The sequence below is a fragment of the Stegodyphus dumicola genome, chromosome 1 (assembly GCF_044657685.1).
Source record: "Stegodyphus dumicola isolate Sdum_Otavi_A_Nest chromosome 1, ASM4465768v1".
NCBI classification, from domain to species: domain Eukaryota; kingdom Metazoa; phylum Arthropoda; class Arachnida; order Araneae; family Eresidae; genus Stegodyphus; species Stegodyphus dumicola.
In genome coordinates, this window is record NC_140768.1 from 116,107,627 (window position 1) to 116,127,374 (window position 19,748).

The window sequence follows — 19,748 nt, forward strand, 5'->3', positions numbered from 1 at the left end:
TGTGTAGTCTTAAACAATGTGATTATAAATATCCATTCACTAAGTGATTATAAATATTCATTAACTAAGTGATTATAAATATTCATTATGAAGTATTCTTATATGTAATTTTCTTTCATGTAGAAAATCAGTGAAGAAGATGAAAAGGCTTTGGAAAATTTTATGTGTAAAGATCCACAAAAAAAAGCAACTTTAGCTGATATTATTAAAGAAAAGTTAACTGAGAAGCAAACTGAAATACAGTCCGTGTATTCAGGTAAGGGGGGGAGAACTTGGTTTACTCAAATTGTTTTCCATATGGATTTGAAAAATAACTTAAAAGGGAGAGAAAACTTCAGTGAGAGAAAGACTGTTTTCTCTCTTTATTGAGAATATAAACTACTTCAAACTCATTTCAAACTAGCTTTAAATATCCTTTGTTATAACAATGATTTAAAATGAAATAAATTTGATTATTGAAAGAATATCTGTTAGGCTACTATTATGCAATGTTTAAGTTGTTCTACCTCGAAAGGGTGAAATTGAATGCTGGAATGAAATGTAAGTGGTTTTGTGGGATGTGTTGAACCTTAGCCCCCCCCCCAAAAAAAAAGGTAAGCCATATTGTGAAACGATGTGGGAAAATTTAAATTAATTTTTATTAATTTTATAAAATTATACTTTTTGCATCGTATTGAAATTGTTGGAAAATAGTGTGTGCATGTATGTGTTTGGGTCATATTATTTTTCTGAACTATTTGGAGTTATATCTTATTTTTGCATTTCATTGTAGTATTCGGGATTTTTGAGATGGATTCACAATTACTCCTGCATACACCCTAAATTCTAAAATATTGTAATGGAATGTTTTTCAATCATTTTTATTGTTTTTAGAGCATCATAGTATAATGTAGTGTACATTTATTGAAAGCAGTTATTAATGTGTAGGAATAATTAATTCAAAGATATTAGTGGTCAAACAAATTAAACCTAAGCTAACTTCACATTCTCCCTTTCTCATATAAGTTTTTCTAATGAAGTGTCAGTGGAATCTTTCTTCTAAAGGCACTTTAATATTTTGCCATAATTAATAATCTGAATTAAAATAATAAATAAATAAATAATAAAATAATAGAATTAAAATAATAAATTAATTTCCCCCCAATAGATGCTGGAAGCTTGAGACAAGAAGATTTGGAGAAAATAGCACCTATGTATAAAGGAGTTGCCCAAGTACTTTCACGTTACCGTAGTGGAAAAATACCCAAAGCTTTCAAAGTTGTTCCAAAACTGACAAATTGGGAGCAAATTTTATATCTTACAGAACCTGATAAGTGGACAGCTGCAGCTATGTATCAAGCTACTCGTCTTTTTTCATCCAATTTGAAAGACAAAATGGCACAAAGGTAAATTTTTGTTTTTCATGAAAATCTGTAATTAATATTGAAATATTGGAAATAATTTAAATTACTGTGTTTGCTGGCATATAAGATACATGTTTTCCTTTGGAAGTAGGTCTGAAAAACGGGGTGCGTCTTATACGCCGGTATAGTATAGTGTCTGATGTGTCAATACGTCGTTTGTGAATGGCTCAAAGCTTCATGGGATGCTGTGAAAACAGAGACAGTGGTTAAATCATTTAAGAAGTGTGGCATTAGTAATGTACTGGATGGTATAGAAGAATTTGTTGAATGAGGATTCAGATACTGAATTTAGAAGAGGTTTCAAGTGACTCTTCTTTAGCTCTGGAGATGAGTGTCTGGATATTGACAAAGGAGATTAAAAGGTGTCTTTTCCCAGATAGATTGGGCATTTTCAGAAAGTATTACTTTTCATTATTTTGTATTTAAAATACTGTAAAGTCATTATAATGATCAGTAATAAAGTTTTATCCTTCAAAAATGTGTACAAAAAAGGGAGTGTGTCTTATATGCCGGTTAATGCGGTAATTCTTAAATCATTAAAGAGGCATAAATTTTTTTACTTCCTGCGACTTCCTTCTTTTGAAGTATCTGTGTCATTTGGCTTTTAACTTAAGTGTGAAGCTGTTAACTAAAATGGTGTTAATTTTTACATAATATATTTTCTATATCACTTTTAAAGTTCATATTACACACATGGATTAGCAAAAATTCAATTATTAGCCTCAATCAGTTATGATGTAGGTAATCAAAATGTTATTGGATAAGAAAATCTTCTTGAAATGGAGAATGCAGAAAATGCAAATGGCATAGATGAGGGCCAGACTTTCAACTGGTAAATAAACAGAAATATGTGAAATGAGAAAAGTATACTATTTCATCAGCAGCCATTATTTGAAAGCATTTTGTGCAGAACTTGCCCACATTGCCGTGTAAAAATAGTATTACTGTTTTAAACATTATCATGTAATGATAAAAAAAATTTTTTCTTCTTCAATTGCACTACAATTGGCCAAGGCCATCTCTACAAGCTTCCTCCGGTGGATATGATCAGTCACTATGGTCCGTAAATGATTGATTTTTAAAGTCTTGAGATTTGCCTCCAGGCAGTCTATTCATCTTGTAAAAGATCTTCATTTTTCCTGGTACCCTCTGCACTTGCAAAGGTCACCTTTATAACAGAGTTCAATTTGTCACATCTAAAAATATGTCCAAGCCACCTGATACGATAAGATTTGATGACTTGGACAATATTAGGGTGTTTGTATTTACTATAGATTTCATGGATTAAACTAAATTCTGTATCTATTATTTTCTCTAACTGGGCCGTTTATTTTTCAGTGTGTTTTACTTTCAAAGGTTAGAAGTGTCTTCATCAGTCTCTGTTTACCCATTCAGGACCAAAGTCCCTTAGGTGCGACATAATGATTCCACTCTAACCAGCCCATCATCCCTTATATGCGAAGAGTTCCGATCAGTCTCTTCAGACTAGCGTCTCATATGCATAATTTGAAGATGGAACAATTTGTTTGAATTTTTAAATGCCAGTAGATGGTGTTAAATGATAATGTTTTCACATTGGTTAAGTCACATGGCTTTTGACCTTCATGTATGAGCATCAGTTTCTGTTCTGTGCTTTTGGTTTTTGATAGATTTATTGATGTAAAGGAACTGGGAATTACACCTGTGTAAGTTACATTTTTTTTTTTTTTTTTTTTGGTTGTTTTGTTTTTCATTATTAAAATGGAGAATGTGTGAAAACACTTGTAACTGACTATAGTGGGTGTAACATCGCTGAACTTCCATGATAGAAAAATCAGACCGGTTGTCCTTTTTTATATTTATTTAAAAACTTAAGCTTTCTTGGTTAATTAAAAACTAATTGGTTAATTAAAAAAAATTGTAAAGTAACTTTACAGCATTGTTACACAAGGGGAAAGACATCAGCTTTCCCGATGCATGATGCGTCTTACTTGCTCAGCATATGCTTCGCAAAGAAAGCCATCATTGTCCTGTGTGTCAATCCTCATTTTGAATTATTCCATGCACCGCAGAATTTTTAAATTGGAATTTAATTACCTACAGATAATTATTGCTTAACTTTAGTTTACATTTCATATTTGTAGCTTTGCTTTCGTGTGTATACTATTTGTTTTCATGTGTATAGTTACAATTTTAGTATTTTGCATGCTTCATTTATTTCTATTAAAGTGATATTCTTTATGTTAATACATATTAAGAATTAGTATAGTAAGTACATAATTATTTAAAAAACTGAGGCCATTCTATTAAAATGCTAATTTTGTATGATTTTTTTTTTTTTTTTTTTTTTTTTTTTTTTTTTTTTGTAGAATTAAGCTTAACTGCTGAAAATGCATGGGCCAGTGGCAATGTTCCATTTTGGAGGGCTCAGTCCTCGTTCTCCACGCACTGGCGGGGGTTAAACTCAAGGGGTTAATGGCCAGCATTCACTACCATACAATATGCTAGTTCTAATAAGAGTTGTATAAAGATTTATTTTTGCCGTGAAGTTTAATAATTTAGATATTAATAAATTCTTTAAACATGATAACATCTATTAGCTCTAAGTAATCTGTTGTCAGTTTCAAGTTTAATATTGCTCTCATTAGAGATGATAGTACCGAGATATGTAAATTGGGCAGCACCCTAGAAAGTATAAGAATTTATTTGCAGTGGGAGGGGATTATATACTTTACATATTACTGCCATAAATTTTGTTTTACTCTCATTAATGATCAGTCCAATATCTCTGGCTGCAGAAGTATCCATCTATGATTTAATGTTTGAGATTTCTGAATCCCCATGCCAACCCCCAACCTGAAGGACCAATCCATGATATAATCCCCCAGGGCAGGGTGCCAGGCTATACCACTTAGTCGCCTCTTATGACATACATGAGCTGCATTAGGACTATTCTGTTATACCCAGTCATCCCATGGGCGAAAAAATGTTTTTATTAGCAATAAATTCATGTTAATGTACTAAATTATTACTATGTAATATATATTTATAAGTATATCCTAAGTCTATGAAGGTTTCACAGCATTTTTATTCCTCTACTTTTATTACTTTTTCTTCGATATAAGTATTTAGCTTGCATTTATATAATAAGAAAAAGTATGTGAGTGTGCAAAATATATGTTTATTTTTAAAGGTTCTACAATTTGGTTTTGCTTCCCCGTTTACGTGATGACATCGCAGAATGCAAGACTTTAAATTTTCATCTTTATCAGGTGCGTATTATTTAACATGGTACCCAGTTCTCTTTTTACACTGTCTAAGGTTTTTAATTTTACATCATTTAGAGAAGAAAAAGCTCTTTTTATATGGCTATAATATGAAAAAATATGTAGGATAACAGATTAATATATGCAGTAGTCTCTTGGCTTTCTATTTTAACTTGAGGTCTCCAGTTTGTATAATACCAAGAACTGAAAGTGAAAAATAAATAAAAATGAAACCATAATTTCAATAGAATATAACAATTGTTATGATGTAATACAGTATTGAAAATATTTATAATGTCACAGAAATTAGAATATTCTAATTTTTTGTAGTTTGTTATAATGTATCAAAATAGTGATGGATAAGTAAAAGTGTTTTATTATTTATTTGTGTATGTATTCTGTGAGTAACGAAAGCCTTAACTGAAGAATCATTATTATTTTGACTTCCCAAAAAAGGAGTTTTGGAACATAAAATTCTAGAGGACTTTTGTTTAATTTAAATATATCTACATGCTATTGTATTTTTTAAGTTATATATTTTATTATTTGTATTTTCTATGTTATTATTATTATTATTATTTCCTTCTCTAATGCTTTTTTCTAAAAATGCTTTTCTGCCACTAAGCCTTTTTTCTCTTTTAAGAAGGAGGCTATGGAAGATAAAAAACATATAAATCAAGATACTAACTTTAATAGTTTTAATCTGGTTATGTGTCCTAAAAACAGTAAATTGTGATAGTAAATCATTCTTGTCTTCATAATTTCAAAATTAATCCTTTTCATAAAATTCTGACATAACACTAATGGTGCAGTACTTACCTAAACATTTCAGCCAGTAGTGATTTCAAATTTGGGAGCCAAAACTTAAAATTAGCCAATCATATCTGAACTAAACTGGGCTCAACTTTCATTCTGAACATGTAACATTCTTTCTCTCACTTCACTACAACCAATTTAGTAAAGCCTGCAATTGTGTTTGTCTCTGAATGTATTAAAAAAAAAATACATAAATGATGTAGTTCTTCTAGCTGCATTTATTGTGCTGATTTGTCAACATTGCTTTAAAAATGTTTGCAAAAATAAAGAAATGTTAGGCTGTTAGCTGTTATCTCCCCACTCTCAAAAATCATGAAGTAGTAGTTTTCATAGTTTTTTAATTAAATCCTTACATTTAATACTTAAAATATATTTACAAAAACAAATTCAAATTGATGAATAGTAAAGTGTAATAAAATAGCTTAATTTAAATGAAACTGCATTTATGGAAAAATTTTGCAGAATCTACTCAGTTTAAAAAAAAAAGAGTCAAAAGAGCAAAAAGTGAAAGCAAGTCAGTGATTGGGTTTCATTGTAAAAATAATTTGCTTTAGGTGAGCATATACAATAAACATTATTCTAAAATGAATAAAAACATATATAATTTAATTAAAAAATTTTATATAAGCATGATTAGAATCACTTGTTTGTTTTTTATGTGCACTATTATTTTATTTTATTTATTTGTTTATATATTTATAATTCAGTACATTGTCTAAAACCAGAATTCGATATATTTTTTCTTTGAGCTCGAATCTAAATATATATTTATTAAATTAAATATTTCATAATTCTTTATTTTACTTTTAGGCACTGAAAAAATCTTTGTTCAGGCCTGCTGCATTCTTCAAAGGCATTATTCTGCCACTTTGCGAAGTAAGCCATATTTTTTCTCCAGGTTGCTTTAAATCGTATGTATTTTGAAAAATTTAATTTGTTGTATTATTTTTTGTAAAATGTTAAAAGGAATCAAATATATTCATTTTATTATTTTACAGAAATCATAAAATGAATATATTTTAACATTTTATTATTCCTTTTTAATTGGTCATATGATGAACAATAGTGAAGTATTTTAAAAATAAAAATTTTTAATCCTAGACTGCTCACACTTGTACATTTTAAGCACTAGTTGTTTTTTGTATCGTATGGTGACATAAATGCATATAAAATAATTTTAAGTGTTATAAGTACATGATCAAGTAAGATAAGTTTTTCATAATTGTTTTATTATTTGTAACAGTTAAACCTAGATATTAGCTCTTAAATACAGTTGAAATTGTAGTTTCCAATTTTTTTTTAAATTTTTTATTCATGTTTACCATGTAATTTTTCAACTGTTAACTGTTTTAATCTTTTTATAACAATTTTTCATTGTCAACCATGCTTTTAGATTCATATACATAAGCATTAATTTAGGAAGCTACTGTATTTTTTTCCAATATATTTTATTTTTGAAAACATATCAACATATCAAGGTACTGTAATAAATAATTTTTTTAAAGAGGCATACCTAAATAAAAATGTATAAGTCTGTAATCATTCAGACTGGATAGAGTTTAAGGTTATTTAAAGAGTAATATTCTATACAACCTCTATTCACTAAAGATGAACTACTACATAGACACAAATATGACAGCACCATTTCTTTTATAAACACTACCGCCATCTATTGGCAATCTGAGAATACATAATCATAACCCCCCCCCCCCATGTATCCATAAGTGGATGCATCAATTCTATGGAATTTCAAGATTGTAAAAGTCTTTCAGTTGGTCTTCTAACAACATCCTTATCCAATTGAATCTCACAAGATCTAATTATACCATCTCTTCCAAGAAATACTGCTTTAATCTTACCTAACTTATAGTTACAGCATTTCACGTTATCTTCAAGTACATGTACACATCATTAATTTTTAATTCAGGAGTTTTTTTTTTTTTTTTTTTTTTTTTTTTTTTTTGAGTTTTTGAAAACATAACTGATCTTAATTCTAACAAACTTTTTTTTTTATAAAACCTCTTACTTATCCTTATCATGCAGTACTCTTAAATCCTCTTTTCTACTCCTAACTAAGAATGACATGTTGAACAAATCATCTTTAATAGGCTTTCATTTTAAACTGAATCTGAAAAATCTCACTTGTATTAAAAAAATATATAAATTTTAACGAGACAATTTGTCAAATACAAAATTCACTCTAACCATTTGGAGAGAATTATTTAAACTTTGCCAGTTTGGCACAGAATAAAATAATACTATTTCAAGTTGACATTTAAACTAACTATTCACAATCCTCATTGGTGATAAGTATATAAACACCTTTGCCAGTTTCACAATACAATGGAATTATACCCTTGTCAGTGTTTCGATTTTACTATCTATCTGCACGCCTGGTTGGTGATAACAGAAACAATTTTTGACAGTTTAGCTGTAATATATCAGGATGATGTTGCTGTCTATGATACATCTAGATGGTGAGAACTAAGAAAGATTTTTGCCAGTTTGACAGTACAATAAAACCACACTACGTCGGCTTGATGCTACTACTTATTTTCCACGCACCGCCTTGGCAACAAATTCAAAAACACACATAAGCAGTTCTTTTTAATTATAAATGCTGGGATGGCTTGCTCATATCAATTATCAACATAAAAAAATTCAATACAAATAACAGCAAAGCCTGAATATTTTTTTAAATACTTCTTAGCCACAAATATCAGTTATAAATTTAGGATTATATTTTTGATGTCAGTTATTTTAAACAAAAGCTTACACAATATATCTATAATTTGGAAATAAAGTATTAAAAAATTCAGTTAACTTCTTCTTCTTTTTTTTTTTTTTTTTTTTTTTTTTTTTAAGAAAACTAAAAGTTAATCTTATCTTTGGAGATCAGGAATATCCTGTTTTGACAATTCTTTGCTGGGATACAAATTATGCAAACACAGAACATGACCTTTGAATGATCCACTTCAATTACTGGTGCTTTAAAATGGCAGTCTTCTGACATCCATTCCTCCTTGAAATAAACAGACTTGGCCATTGGTACTCCGATTCAGTAGGAATCGAGTGAGGATTTAATACATTAGCGAAAAAAACTTGTTCTCAAAATTTCAACAGTTTTCTGGGATTAGGAGACCAACACCATCAAAATCGATAATTAAACTCCTAATTTCTATTATCTAATGTGGAACCTCCAATTTAATAACACTGTAACCTATTTTGCAGTTTTTATCAAAATAACAGATGAGTGTCTTAGTAAAACATAAATTTTATGCTCAATTCACGAAGATAGATAATTTGAATACAGTTCTGTCTGTTATAGCTTCACACTCGAGCTTGCTATAACAGTTTCTTTCTCTATAAATTTTTCATACTGGTAAAAATTTCAGAATAACATTTGTAAACATTTTCTGATGTTGCTCAGCAATGATTACACGATACAAATATGCCATTGCCACTCCAATGTCAAGGACATTAAATATAATTATTTGTTAAATAATAAAATAGTACAAGTTTAAAAGATTTTTTAAAAAGATATGTATTTATTCAAAGCATTAAAATTTTAAAAGCATCATCACATGATGCATTTTTAATCATCTTCATGCATCTTTGACAAACTGAAACATATATAACAATTTCAATGTAACAAAATATTAAAATATAAACTGCTTGCATCACATTTGAACATAAATTATGGTAAAAAAAGTAAATTCTGTTTAAAAAACAAGATTATTTTTATAAAAATATTTTGTTTTATTTCAGGTATGTATGTGAATTTAATATCAAGAACTATGTATTTCATTGCAAAGAAATAAATCTGAGTATACATGGTGAATAAGATGAATTTAAGCCTTAATTTCAAAGCTCTTCTGGATTACATAATGCTTCATTTGTGCTATGTACTCTTCAGGTCTGATTGCTTCTTTAGACTGTTGAATGAGCTTTTTGGGGTGTCATATTTCTTCTTTCATATATTCCTTCAACACTGCAAATTGTTTTCTTTGCTAGGGAATAGAATTGAATAGTTTCAAAAAGGAAGGAAAACTTAAATGTTTTCTTTTCCTCAAGGCTTGCCTGCATTAACCATGAAAGATTTGGTGGTGCTACGATCACTAGAAGGGAAAATGTTTTCCCAGGAAGCAAGCAATTTTTGTTTTGCTGTATATTTGATATTTGGTGTTAGTCTAAGGGCCACCCTTTTCTGTACTAGAGCCAAAATTTCATCTCCTCCCTGGATGTTCCTCAGCCCCAATGGAAAACTCTGTTTTGGATCCATCTTTCTAATTTCGCATATCAGCTTCAAATCAAAGTGCTATATCACAGCTCTCTCGAAAACCTTGAATGGAATCATAGAACCAATTCAAGCCCTTTGTCTCAGTGGCTCATTGGCTCAGCGTATGACACACTAGGATCTAAGCTAGACATCCTACTGAATACATAACTGGCACTAAGCAAAAGAACAATACAGTATACAAAAACTTTGTGGCAGTTCTCAACCAGAGGGGAATTTCGTAGTTTTGGTTGAATGTGATCAGACTTTTGCTTAGCTGTTAAGTATTTAATTTTAGTTTATGAATCTTTATAAGCATCTACATTTGTCCAAGTTTAGGTATTTATCAATATTTTCTATACTTTTCTTCATTTAATTTATAAAAACACATTAAAAATAATCTAAATGAAGGAATATTGTTTTGAAATGACAAGGGAAATTATCTTCTAGCAATTGTGAAAAATGGTGCATGAGGTGAAACATGTTGAGAAACACTGCTTTAAGATATATCTGTTGTATGTCCCAGATTTTCAAGAATTGAGTGCCACACCTCCCTGGCATACATAGCCTTTTGGAATATAGGAAAAGGTGGGAGGGAGATTCGAGAACAATAGCCTAAAAGATGTTTTTCATTAATGTAAATTCCTAAACCAGATAAATGTAAGGGTTAAGAACTTTTCAGCCAAAAATTATAGAAATTAGACAAATAAGTTAAATAAATACACAATAAAAATACAAAATATTTTCTGTCCACAATATCCACAAAGTTCTCTATAGCCATATAAAATAATATTAAGAACCATGAAGAGCTGAAATTTGGATCTAGATACCAATAGTTTTTGTATAGAAATACCTGGAATTTATCCTCATTTATAGACCATAGAAATTTTACATATCATTCTTTTTCTTATTTAATGGAATGTATGTTCAGTGCAGTAACAATTCCAGTAATTAAAAGAAGAAATCAACTGTTGGGAGCTAACAAGGGGATTTTAGAATGTAACTAAAATGGAGCCAAAGAATGACAAATTGATAGAAGCTAATGAGGCTCAACTTTTGTATTAATTTTATCCGTTACCTATTCTTTATATAACTAAGTTAACCAGTTCGCTGTTCTGAAAATCGCAAACATTTCCAAAGATAAGCTTTTTGTGTCTAAAACTGGCCTTGGACTATTTCTTTCCTACTTTCACCAGCTGTGAAAACCTCTTTAGAAGTTCTGTTCAAATCGGATTGAACCACATACCTGTCATATTGAAGGATACTGAATGATGACCCCCTAACGATGGCCATAAAACACAAAGACTGGTAGTGTATCCCTTAGAATAGATATTTTCCCTTTTGACCTCACTTCTTGCACCCAACCCCAAATCTATTTCAATCTATCACAAGGTAAATGTAATTTTTAATTATCAAGTAAAAGCTTTATTTAAAGTAAAAATAAGTGCACTAGCTGGTATTGCCTATTTGAAATATCCTTGAATTTTGTTTATTAATTTCTTGATACACTGTAACAAAAATAGTAATCGAATTATTTCCTGTATATTTTTATATATTTATTACTTAAAATTGCAATTATTTTATTTAGAGATTCTTTTTAGCTTATTGTATTTAAGCATAATTGTTTTTTCCTACAGCAAAGAAAGTTTTTAATTATGTAAAGTGCCAATTTCAGAGAGTAAGAAGATAGTAATCATTTGTAGTTGTAGCAGTTTGTTGTTGAACAGATTACTAGAGAAGTGATAATTCTGTTCTTAAATTGGACTGAAAGTTCAACATTATTCTTAATAAAAATAAGCAAATTTTTGACCATTTTTAATTTTTAAAATTGTAATTGTTGCAGCTATCTTTATAATTCCGTTAATAGGTTTTTTTTTTTTTTTTCCGTATTCTAGCCTTAAAAGTAAATGGCTTCAAGAATAGTATTTTCCAAGACTATTCTCATATAAACTTTTCAGTGTCCTTAAAATTAGCTTAGGCAAACTTAAGTACTTATCTAAATTTATTTCTTAAGGTTTGGGTATATGTAGGTTAAAAATATGAAGCAGTCACATTACAGCTCGTATATTTTTTAAATGATGTAAGAATATATAAAATCGAGTTTTCCATTTTGTATTTAGAATTTAAATACATTAAATTTTTTAATACTAAATTTTAATTAGCACAAGTCTGTAATTGTTAAATAAATAACAGGAACAACGTATAACAAATTATAAATTGTAAAATACCAGACTTTTATTCTTATTTACATATTTCTGTATGACTTTACAATGAAGGTATACCTAGTTTTACTTAAAGAAAAAGTTGCATTTGCAAAATAAATATTTGTAATGTAAAGATATATTAGAGGTTTGTGTATGAAAGTGATTGCTAATTGTTTTAAGATTTCTATGATATAAACAAAAATTTTGTACCAGTATTTTTTGCAAATGAAGATATACTAGCTATTTCTACCACTTGTTAGTATATAAATATAAATCTGTCTCCTCTAGAAAGAGGCAGATGACTATTCCCAAACCAAAAACGTACATATTGTCAGAACAGTTTTGAGCAAAATATACTTATACATTAGGAAGGAACTAAAAGAAACAATACAGAAATCCAAATTTCATATATTAATGGTATTTTTTTTTATTAATCCCCAAACTTAATGCTGTAGCTTTCTCAATTAATAAAATTTAAAAAAATAGAAAGGTGTGATTAAAAAGTAAAATAAACATTAATAGTTGAAGTTTTGAAAAATAAAATGTAACTTCAAAAAGTTTAGTTCAACAAAGTCATTCATAATTGGCACAACATAGTCATAATGAAATTTAAAGTGAGTAATATTTCCATTAGCATAGGTAAAGGGTTAAAACAAAAGGCATGTATTAGGTGAAACATTTCAATGCAATTCATAGTTCAGAGAATCGTTAGGAATTGAAAAGCTAGCATTTAAAACCTTCAAATCTCTTTGTTCGTTAATAGAAGGGAGAAAGCTTGTTGTAGATCTCATAATCCCTCCAGCCTTTACTTTCCTGAAACAGCTCACAGATTTAGGTTGCAAGGGGGGGGGGGCATTGAGCACTCAGTAAAGTAAGAATGGGCAATAAATCCAAAAGGTTTGAGAAATGCAGATATATAATATGACATTAATATCTCTTCACGGCATATCAGACTTATTTATTTGAGGCCAAATGTTTAATGAATACTTAAAACATAAGTATTTTTTTAGTGTAACTAGCCATTATACTCTTATTTTATATTTATGCTTTTAATGTAATTAATAAAATTTGTCTCGGTGTAATTAGTGAAATATGTAGGATGTTTCTGAACTTCTAGAAATTTAGGTAGAATTGTCTTTTATTTCATCATTATTACAAATTTTACTAGTTTTCATGCAGAGCAGTTTTTATTATTGTTAAATATCAAAATTTTTTGTTAGTTTAGAAAAGTTTTTATATATAAACTACATTTAAAGTTAGGAAAAATATATAGGAATTTGTTTACTTTTTAAAGCTAATATTAAAGAACTTCATTTTGAATTACATAGGATGTTTCCAAAGTTCTAGGATTTAAGGGATAATTTTTTTATTTCGTCAATTTTTATCAATCTTACTGTGTAGTTTTCCAACATTATTCTCATGTAATTGAATACTTTTGTTCCAATGAAAACAAACTGTCTGCAAATAATTTTTTGGTGCCTCCTTTAATCTGCTTATTTATGGCATGGTTAAACTCCAAACTGACCTCATAATGGTTTTTTTAATTGTGGAAACAGAATATTCATCACAGATGTTGAACAATTTCTGAAGTTTTCCTACCCTCTTTCCACAATAAGAAAATTATTGCTATTTGTATCTTTATGATAGGAAAACAGTGCTTCAAAAGTGTGCCTATATTAGTGAAACAACTGAATTTTGAACAGGACAGCTGCATAAACGTGTCAAGACTTGTCTGTTTCTGATACTATTGCGTATAAGGTCTGGTAGTTGAGCTAGACTCAGTTCTTGAAACTTCAGAAACATCCTATGTTAGTTTAGTACTTTAACATACAAAATTAAATTCAGTTGATAATCAGTTCAATTCAGTTCACATACTTAAAAATATTTTTTGCATCCTTACATTAAAACTTGAATTATTTCCACATTTATAAAATTGAAAGTTTATTTCTTCCCCTACCCCTCTTTTCCCAAATTTAAAATTAAACTTTTTTATTTCTTAGTCAGGAACATGCACTTTACGAGAAGCTACAATTTTTGGTAGTGTGTTGGCTAAATGTTCCATTCCTGTTCTCCACTCAAGTGCAGCTTTATTGAGAATTGCAGAAATGGATTACAATGGTGCCAACAGCATTTTTATGAGAATTTTGCTGGAAAAGAAGTATGCATTGCCCTTCCGTGTCGTAGACGCTGTTGTGGCCCATTTTCTGAGGTAAGCTATGTTAATAAATGTTAACAAAAAATTTATTTTTTGTAAGCTGAAGGATTTTTAAAGAAATTGGTACAAATTTGACAATTATCTGAAGAAAAACTGAAGTTTTATGCTTAAAATTAAGCATTGAGTTAATACACTTAAAACTAAATTAGAATTGTAATATGTCACAAATTTCACTAAAATATTGTGCATTCATTTTATAACAAACAAAATCATTATATTAATCTTGCATTTCTTGTATTTGAATTTATTGTTCACTTCTGTCTATTATTACAGTTTTGAGACAGTTGTGTTATAGAGTATTTAACCCTCTGACCAATAAGGCTGTATGTGTACAATCCAGAGTACTTTTTGTAACATCTTTAAGGGAGTGTATGTATATGTACATTTTGAAATGTGTCCTAAAAGTTAAGGCAATATATTAAAGGTACATAAATCCAGTTATATAGTAACAGGTGCATTTTGGCATTAAAATTAAGATAATACCTTTCTCATAGCAGTTCTGAGAAATTGGGGTTTCATGGGGGACCACACAAAGATTAGAAATACGTGTGTGCGGTAACAAACGCAACCAGCACTAATTACCACATGAAGCCACACCATCAGTGCAGCATATGATCATCACCCCAGTTTCATAGTGCACCCTGTATCAATTGGTAGGTTAAAACAGTTGTAACAATGGATGGAACTGGAGAGTAAAATAATAGAAATACAGCTTTTAAATAATAATTTTATTCCATACATGTTTTAAAATGAATGCAATATATATATCCAAGCATGCTCATTCAATGTATTTTAAAAGATAAGATAACAGTAAACATATTCTCAGTTCTTTAAATAACAGAATTTTTTTTAACTTACTGTATGACTTCTTCCCATCTCATCTGTGGTCTTAATTTAAATTTCAAAAGATAGGTAAAGTTTAACATGAAAATTTTTAAACTTTGTGGGGGGCATAAGCAGAATTAGAATTTTGAAGAATGTAAACATTTTGCATTAATTAATGTAGAACATTATTTAGTAATAATGAAAAAGTTGCATCAGTTATGATAAGGCATCTGGTTCATTATTACTGTTTTATTTTATTTTTATTCATATATTTTTACATGTTTTTAGCTAAAAAATAATCGGAATAGGTGATGTTAATATATTTTTCATATAATAGAAATTTACTATAGATTTTATTCTTTATGATTTAATAAAATTTTGGATTTTGCTTAAAGTAATTACCCATGTTTTCATGTGATTCAGCTGTTCCATGGAAGTGGACATATTAGAAAAATGACTATCGCTGATGTTCACTATGATCATTTAATTACATTCTTTTAGAAATACTGATTACTTTGGGAAATAGTTGTCTTGAGATGACTGTTGTGAGAGATTTTCCCTAAATACATTGTTAAGTGTGTTGGAAAATTAAGAATTTTTGCTTATGGGAGAATTCTACATTTATGTTTTATAGGAAATATTAATAATTTTTAAATAAATAACAGTAATTAATTATATTTTTAGTTTAATTTAGTCACTGCTTCTCTTGTAATTTCTGCATACAACATTAAAGTAACAAAATTTGTCATTCAGTCATTTTAGCGAGTATGTAAATTGTCCCTTTATTATAAAGCACCTCCGGCCTTTTTCCCTGTTTAATCATTGATAATGCATGTGCTATTTTTTACTTCATAAAAACTTTCAACTTCGACCCCCCCCCAAAAAAAAATAGCAAGGGAACCTGAATTTGGTTCAAAGAAAATCAAGTAGTACTGAGTACAAGATCTGTGTTCATAAATTTCAAAAATACAGATGTCTGAAAACAAATGTGAAGCACTGTATGAAATATTTCCTTATGTTTATCATTGTTGTTGTTTTCCCTCATGCTCAAATACCCTGGCTGATGGATAAATTTTGGTACTTTTCCGTTTCGCCGGCGCAAATCTCGCCAAGCAGACTTTGTTGGCGACAACATACAGTATACACATAAAAAATGTTAATTCTAAGAATTTTTTTTTTATTTTGAAGGCATAAACATTTTAATATGGTTTAAAATTTTGTAAAAAGCCAATAAATAAAGACAATAAATTTGTAAAAAGACATTAATTTAAGAATTTACTATGATTTCATGGTTCAATATCCTGATTCGCCGGTTCGTATCACGTGACCCCAAGTGATGTCATCTCACGTAAACTACGCTACTAAAATCTAATTCGCTCAGTAATTATCTACATTAATTTCAAGTTAAATCCTTATTTGGAATACAAGTTTAAATGCAAGAATTATTTCAATTCGTACGAATAGCTTACTCAGAAATTATGTAAAACCGCAGTGCTTTACTTCGCTAGTGCATTCTCATTAGAATTGATGAATTTAACACTTGATTTCGCCTTCGGATGAGCGGTGTAATTGCGTTCTAATTGACTTAGAACTAATTGACTTATTACAGTGAATTGTCTTAGGGGATAAAATTTAAATATCGTGTAAAAATTCTATATTATTGTATGCCAGTATTGAAAGAAACAATCTGATAAGAAATGGCTTCAACTTGTTTTGAAACTGAGGCGTAAAAGGTTACCAACAAAGATATTCCGTCTGGCATCAGTTAAACCATTATTGGCGACTTTATCGTTTGCGCCGTCAAAACGGAAAAGTACCTAAATTTTATTTTTCAGTGTTCTGTTGCATACATTTATCAAAGAAAAATGGTAATGTTGTATGTACTTACCAAGTCATTACACTTTTTTGCTTGTTAAATGGAAATTAAAGTGTGTTTCTTTTACCATTTTTCACATTTTCCCACAATTTCACACCTGTAGCTCAAAGAGTGTTAGGCCAGAAGTGCTATTAATTTCGTTTTGGCATTTTGCTTTGATTCACTATAAATGTCGGTTTACTTTTCAAATTGTTGCCAACAAATATTATAATCCTGTGTTACATTTAAAGAAATTGAATAATGAAGAATCTACATATATGTATGTATGTTTGATAAATAAATGGTACCTAGAGCCATCAAATTTTGAATAACATAGTCCTCCATCGAATATGGGTGTCTGAAAGCCCTAATTTGGAATTTGTTTTATTATTGATTTCATATTTTGTAACACTAACGAATTTTCGATTAACAAACTCAATGATTTCAAAGGGAGCAATGGCAACACTGTATGGGAGGGGGATTATATCTTCAGCACGCAAGAACTGTGTATTTCAAAATCTAAAGATAAGCTCATTTTAAAATTATTTTACGATATTGCCATTGAATGGAATTTTATGCTTTTAAGTGTGAAGAACATGATATTTAATAAATAAATAACACACAAAACGTTAAAAAAAATGCCACTTTGGGCATAATGTTATATCTTTTACCTTACAAAAACAAAGTATCAAGCTCTAATTAATTGTTTGCTTTTCATAAAAACAAAAATGCAAATAATTGTACATGAGCCAAAAAAAGAACAAAAATAAAAACACAATAAATCATAAAAATTACATGAAATAATGATTACATTATGTGGCAAAGTTTGTACCAGAACCTGCTAGGTATCATTTTCTTCTGTCATGTCAGTTAATATTCTAGGAGGTTTTAAAGCCAAGCAATAGTTTATCAATTAATTTGAAATATTTGTGAAGTTAACTAAATACTGTGTTCTAAGTCAACTACTCGGGCACAGGTAGAACTGGGCAGAACACCAGAATTTCACTGTTCTTTGTACAGGTATAATCCCAACACATGAACTGTGTAGCTTTGTTCCAAATTGGACTGAGAAAATCCCTTGGGACAGATCAAAGGTTTTCTATTCCTCTTTTCTTACCACCAAAACATCTCTGAGAGGAATTTCAACTCACTAGTATTACCACCATGCCACACAGACACTTGACAAACATTAGGCAACCAGCATTGCTAACCATTGTACTGATTAGGCTAACAGTTAACTAAATAATGGTAATTTATCCCAATGCTAAAAATGAGATAAAATATTGAGGTTCACATGCTAAAGTCAAGTTTAAATGTAAGAAAGGGTAAAAATAAGAGTGTTTGGTTTTTTCTGTAGCACAAGTTGTGCCGTTTATGTTCAATTTAGGACTAAAATAAGAAAGATTATTTTAAAATCTCCATCTTAGCCTCTGTATCCAGTGGGTTGTGTTTAAGATGTAGCAATAACTTGCTATCTGTCTAGTAGGGTTAGCAGGACTTAAGCTTTCAGATACAGTAGCAACTCTACATACTGATGCATTGGGTTTCTGTGTTAGTTCTCAATGTATGGGTATTTTTATTTACATCTCAACCTAAAACAATAAATGGATGTAAGCATGGTTTCAGTACCTCAGCTTGGAACATTTTATCTAATTTTTTTAACTTCATGTGCCATTTAATTCTTTGATGTATCCTACTGTTTTGATATTAAACAATTTTATACCTAAGAATAAATTTATGGAAAAAAAGCATTTTCTGATACCTGTTTAAATTTTAAGTTACTTACAATGTTTTTGACTGAATTAAAAAAAAAAAGCATGAAGAAGTTTGAAGAAAAGAGAGAAAGACTAAAATCTAAGTATTATTATAGTATGCAGAGCACTTGGTTGGGGGGAGGGCCAGTGTTAATAAACAAGCAAATAACAAGAACAAGTAGTTAGTGAATTACAGAAAAATTTAACAGAGGGCTCATATGAGCCCTCTGTTAAATTGAATCTGAAACTCACCATTGGGGTTTCATCTGTTGCAGCTCGTAATTTTTTATAATACATGAAATTTTATTTCTAGATTCAGTTAATTATTATGCTATTTTGAACTTAATGTAATATAATAAAATAAAAATAAATTTGCATCTGTAAGAAAGTTAATAGGTTATTTTATCTTTAAGGTTTGTAGATGATAAGAGAGAGCTTCCTTTGTTGTGGCATCAGTGTTTACTAACATTTGCTCAGATATATAAAAATGATATATCTGCAGAGCAGCAGAATGGATTACTGCATTTGCTTACAGTTCATCACCATCCTCATGTGACTCCTGAAATACGCAGAGAATTGCAAAGCAGTAGTTACAGGAATTCTGAAAATTGTATAGATATGGAAAAAAGTTAATAAAATTTATTATTTATGTTATTATGGTGTGGTGTTTTGATTTGTAAGCTCAAGATTTAAAAAAAAAACGTAAACCCTCTCATTTGTGACATGTTTTTGTTATAATACGTAGTTTGTTATTGTTGTTATAACAAGTTATAGATGTGTAAAAAACCAACCTTTTGCATAATTTAATATTTCTTGACTTTAAAGACTGTTTTAATAATAATCATAAATCATTTATGCGTAACAAACAAATTTGAATGCCTCGTTTTCTACTCTATTAGCTGTTCTGACGTACACAACTCTAACAGCATTGTCTGCACCTTTAACAAACCTTTCAATTCGACCAAGTTTCCAGGCAAATCTTTATTTTTAAGAATAACCATGTCATTGAGTTTAACATTTTTTAGAAACATCCATTTGTTTTGCAAGTTTAAATGATTGAGGTAATCAAGTGACAATCGTTTCCAAATACATTTAACAAATTTTGTTGTTTTTTGCCACCTTGTTAAATAATTGTCTGGTTTATCAATGATTGTT

At 29.4% G+C, this 19,748-nt stretch overlaps 1 protein-coding gene across 1 annotated transcript in view; it reads left to right on the forward strand.

Annotated features, from left to right (window-relative positions):
- bys (Bystin) overlaps positions 1 to 19,247 on the forward strand; it is a 45,215-nt gene extending 25,968 nt beyond the window's left edge. The window contains exons 4-9 of the mRNA XM_085819651.1: positions 124 to 256; positions 1,148 to 1,385; positions 4,576 to 4,654; positions 6,275 to 6,340; positions 13,945 to 14,153; positions 19,007 to 19,247. Coding sequence (XP_085675777.1) covers positions 124 to 256; positions 1,148 to 1,385; positions 4,576 to 4,654; positions 6,275 to 6,340; positions 13,945 to 14,153; positions 19,007 to 19,226 — 945 coding nt within the window. The 3' untranslated portion in view covers positions 19,227 to 19,247. The remainder of the gene's footprint in view (positions 1 to 123; positions 257 to 1,147; positions 1,386 to 4,575; positions 4,655 to 6,274; positions 6,341 to 13,944; positions 14,154 to 19,006) is intronic.
- The last annotated feature ends 501 nt before the right edge of the window (positions 19,248 to 19,748 follow it).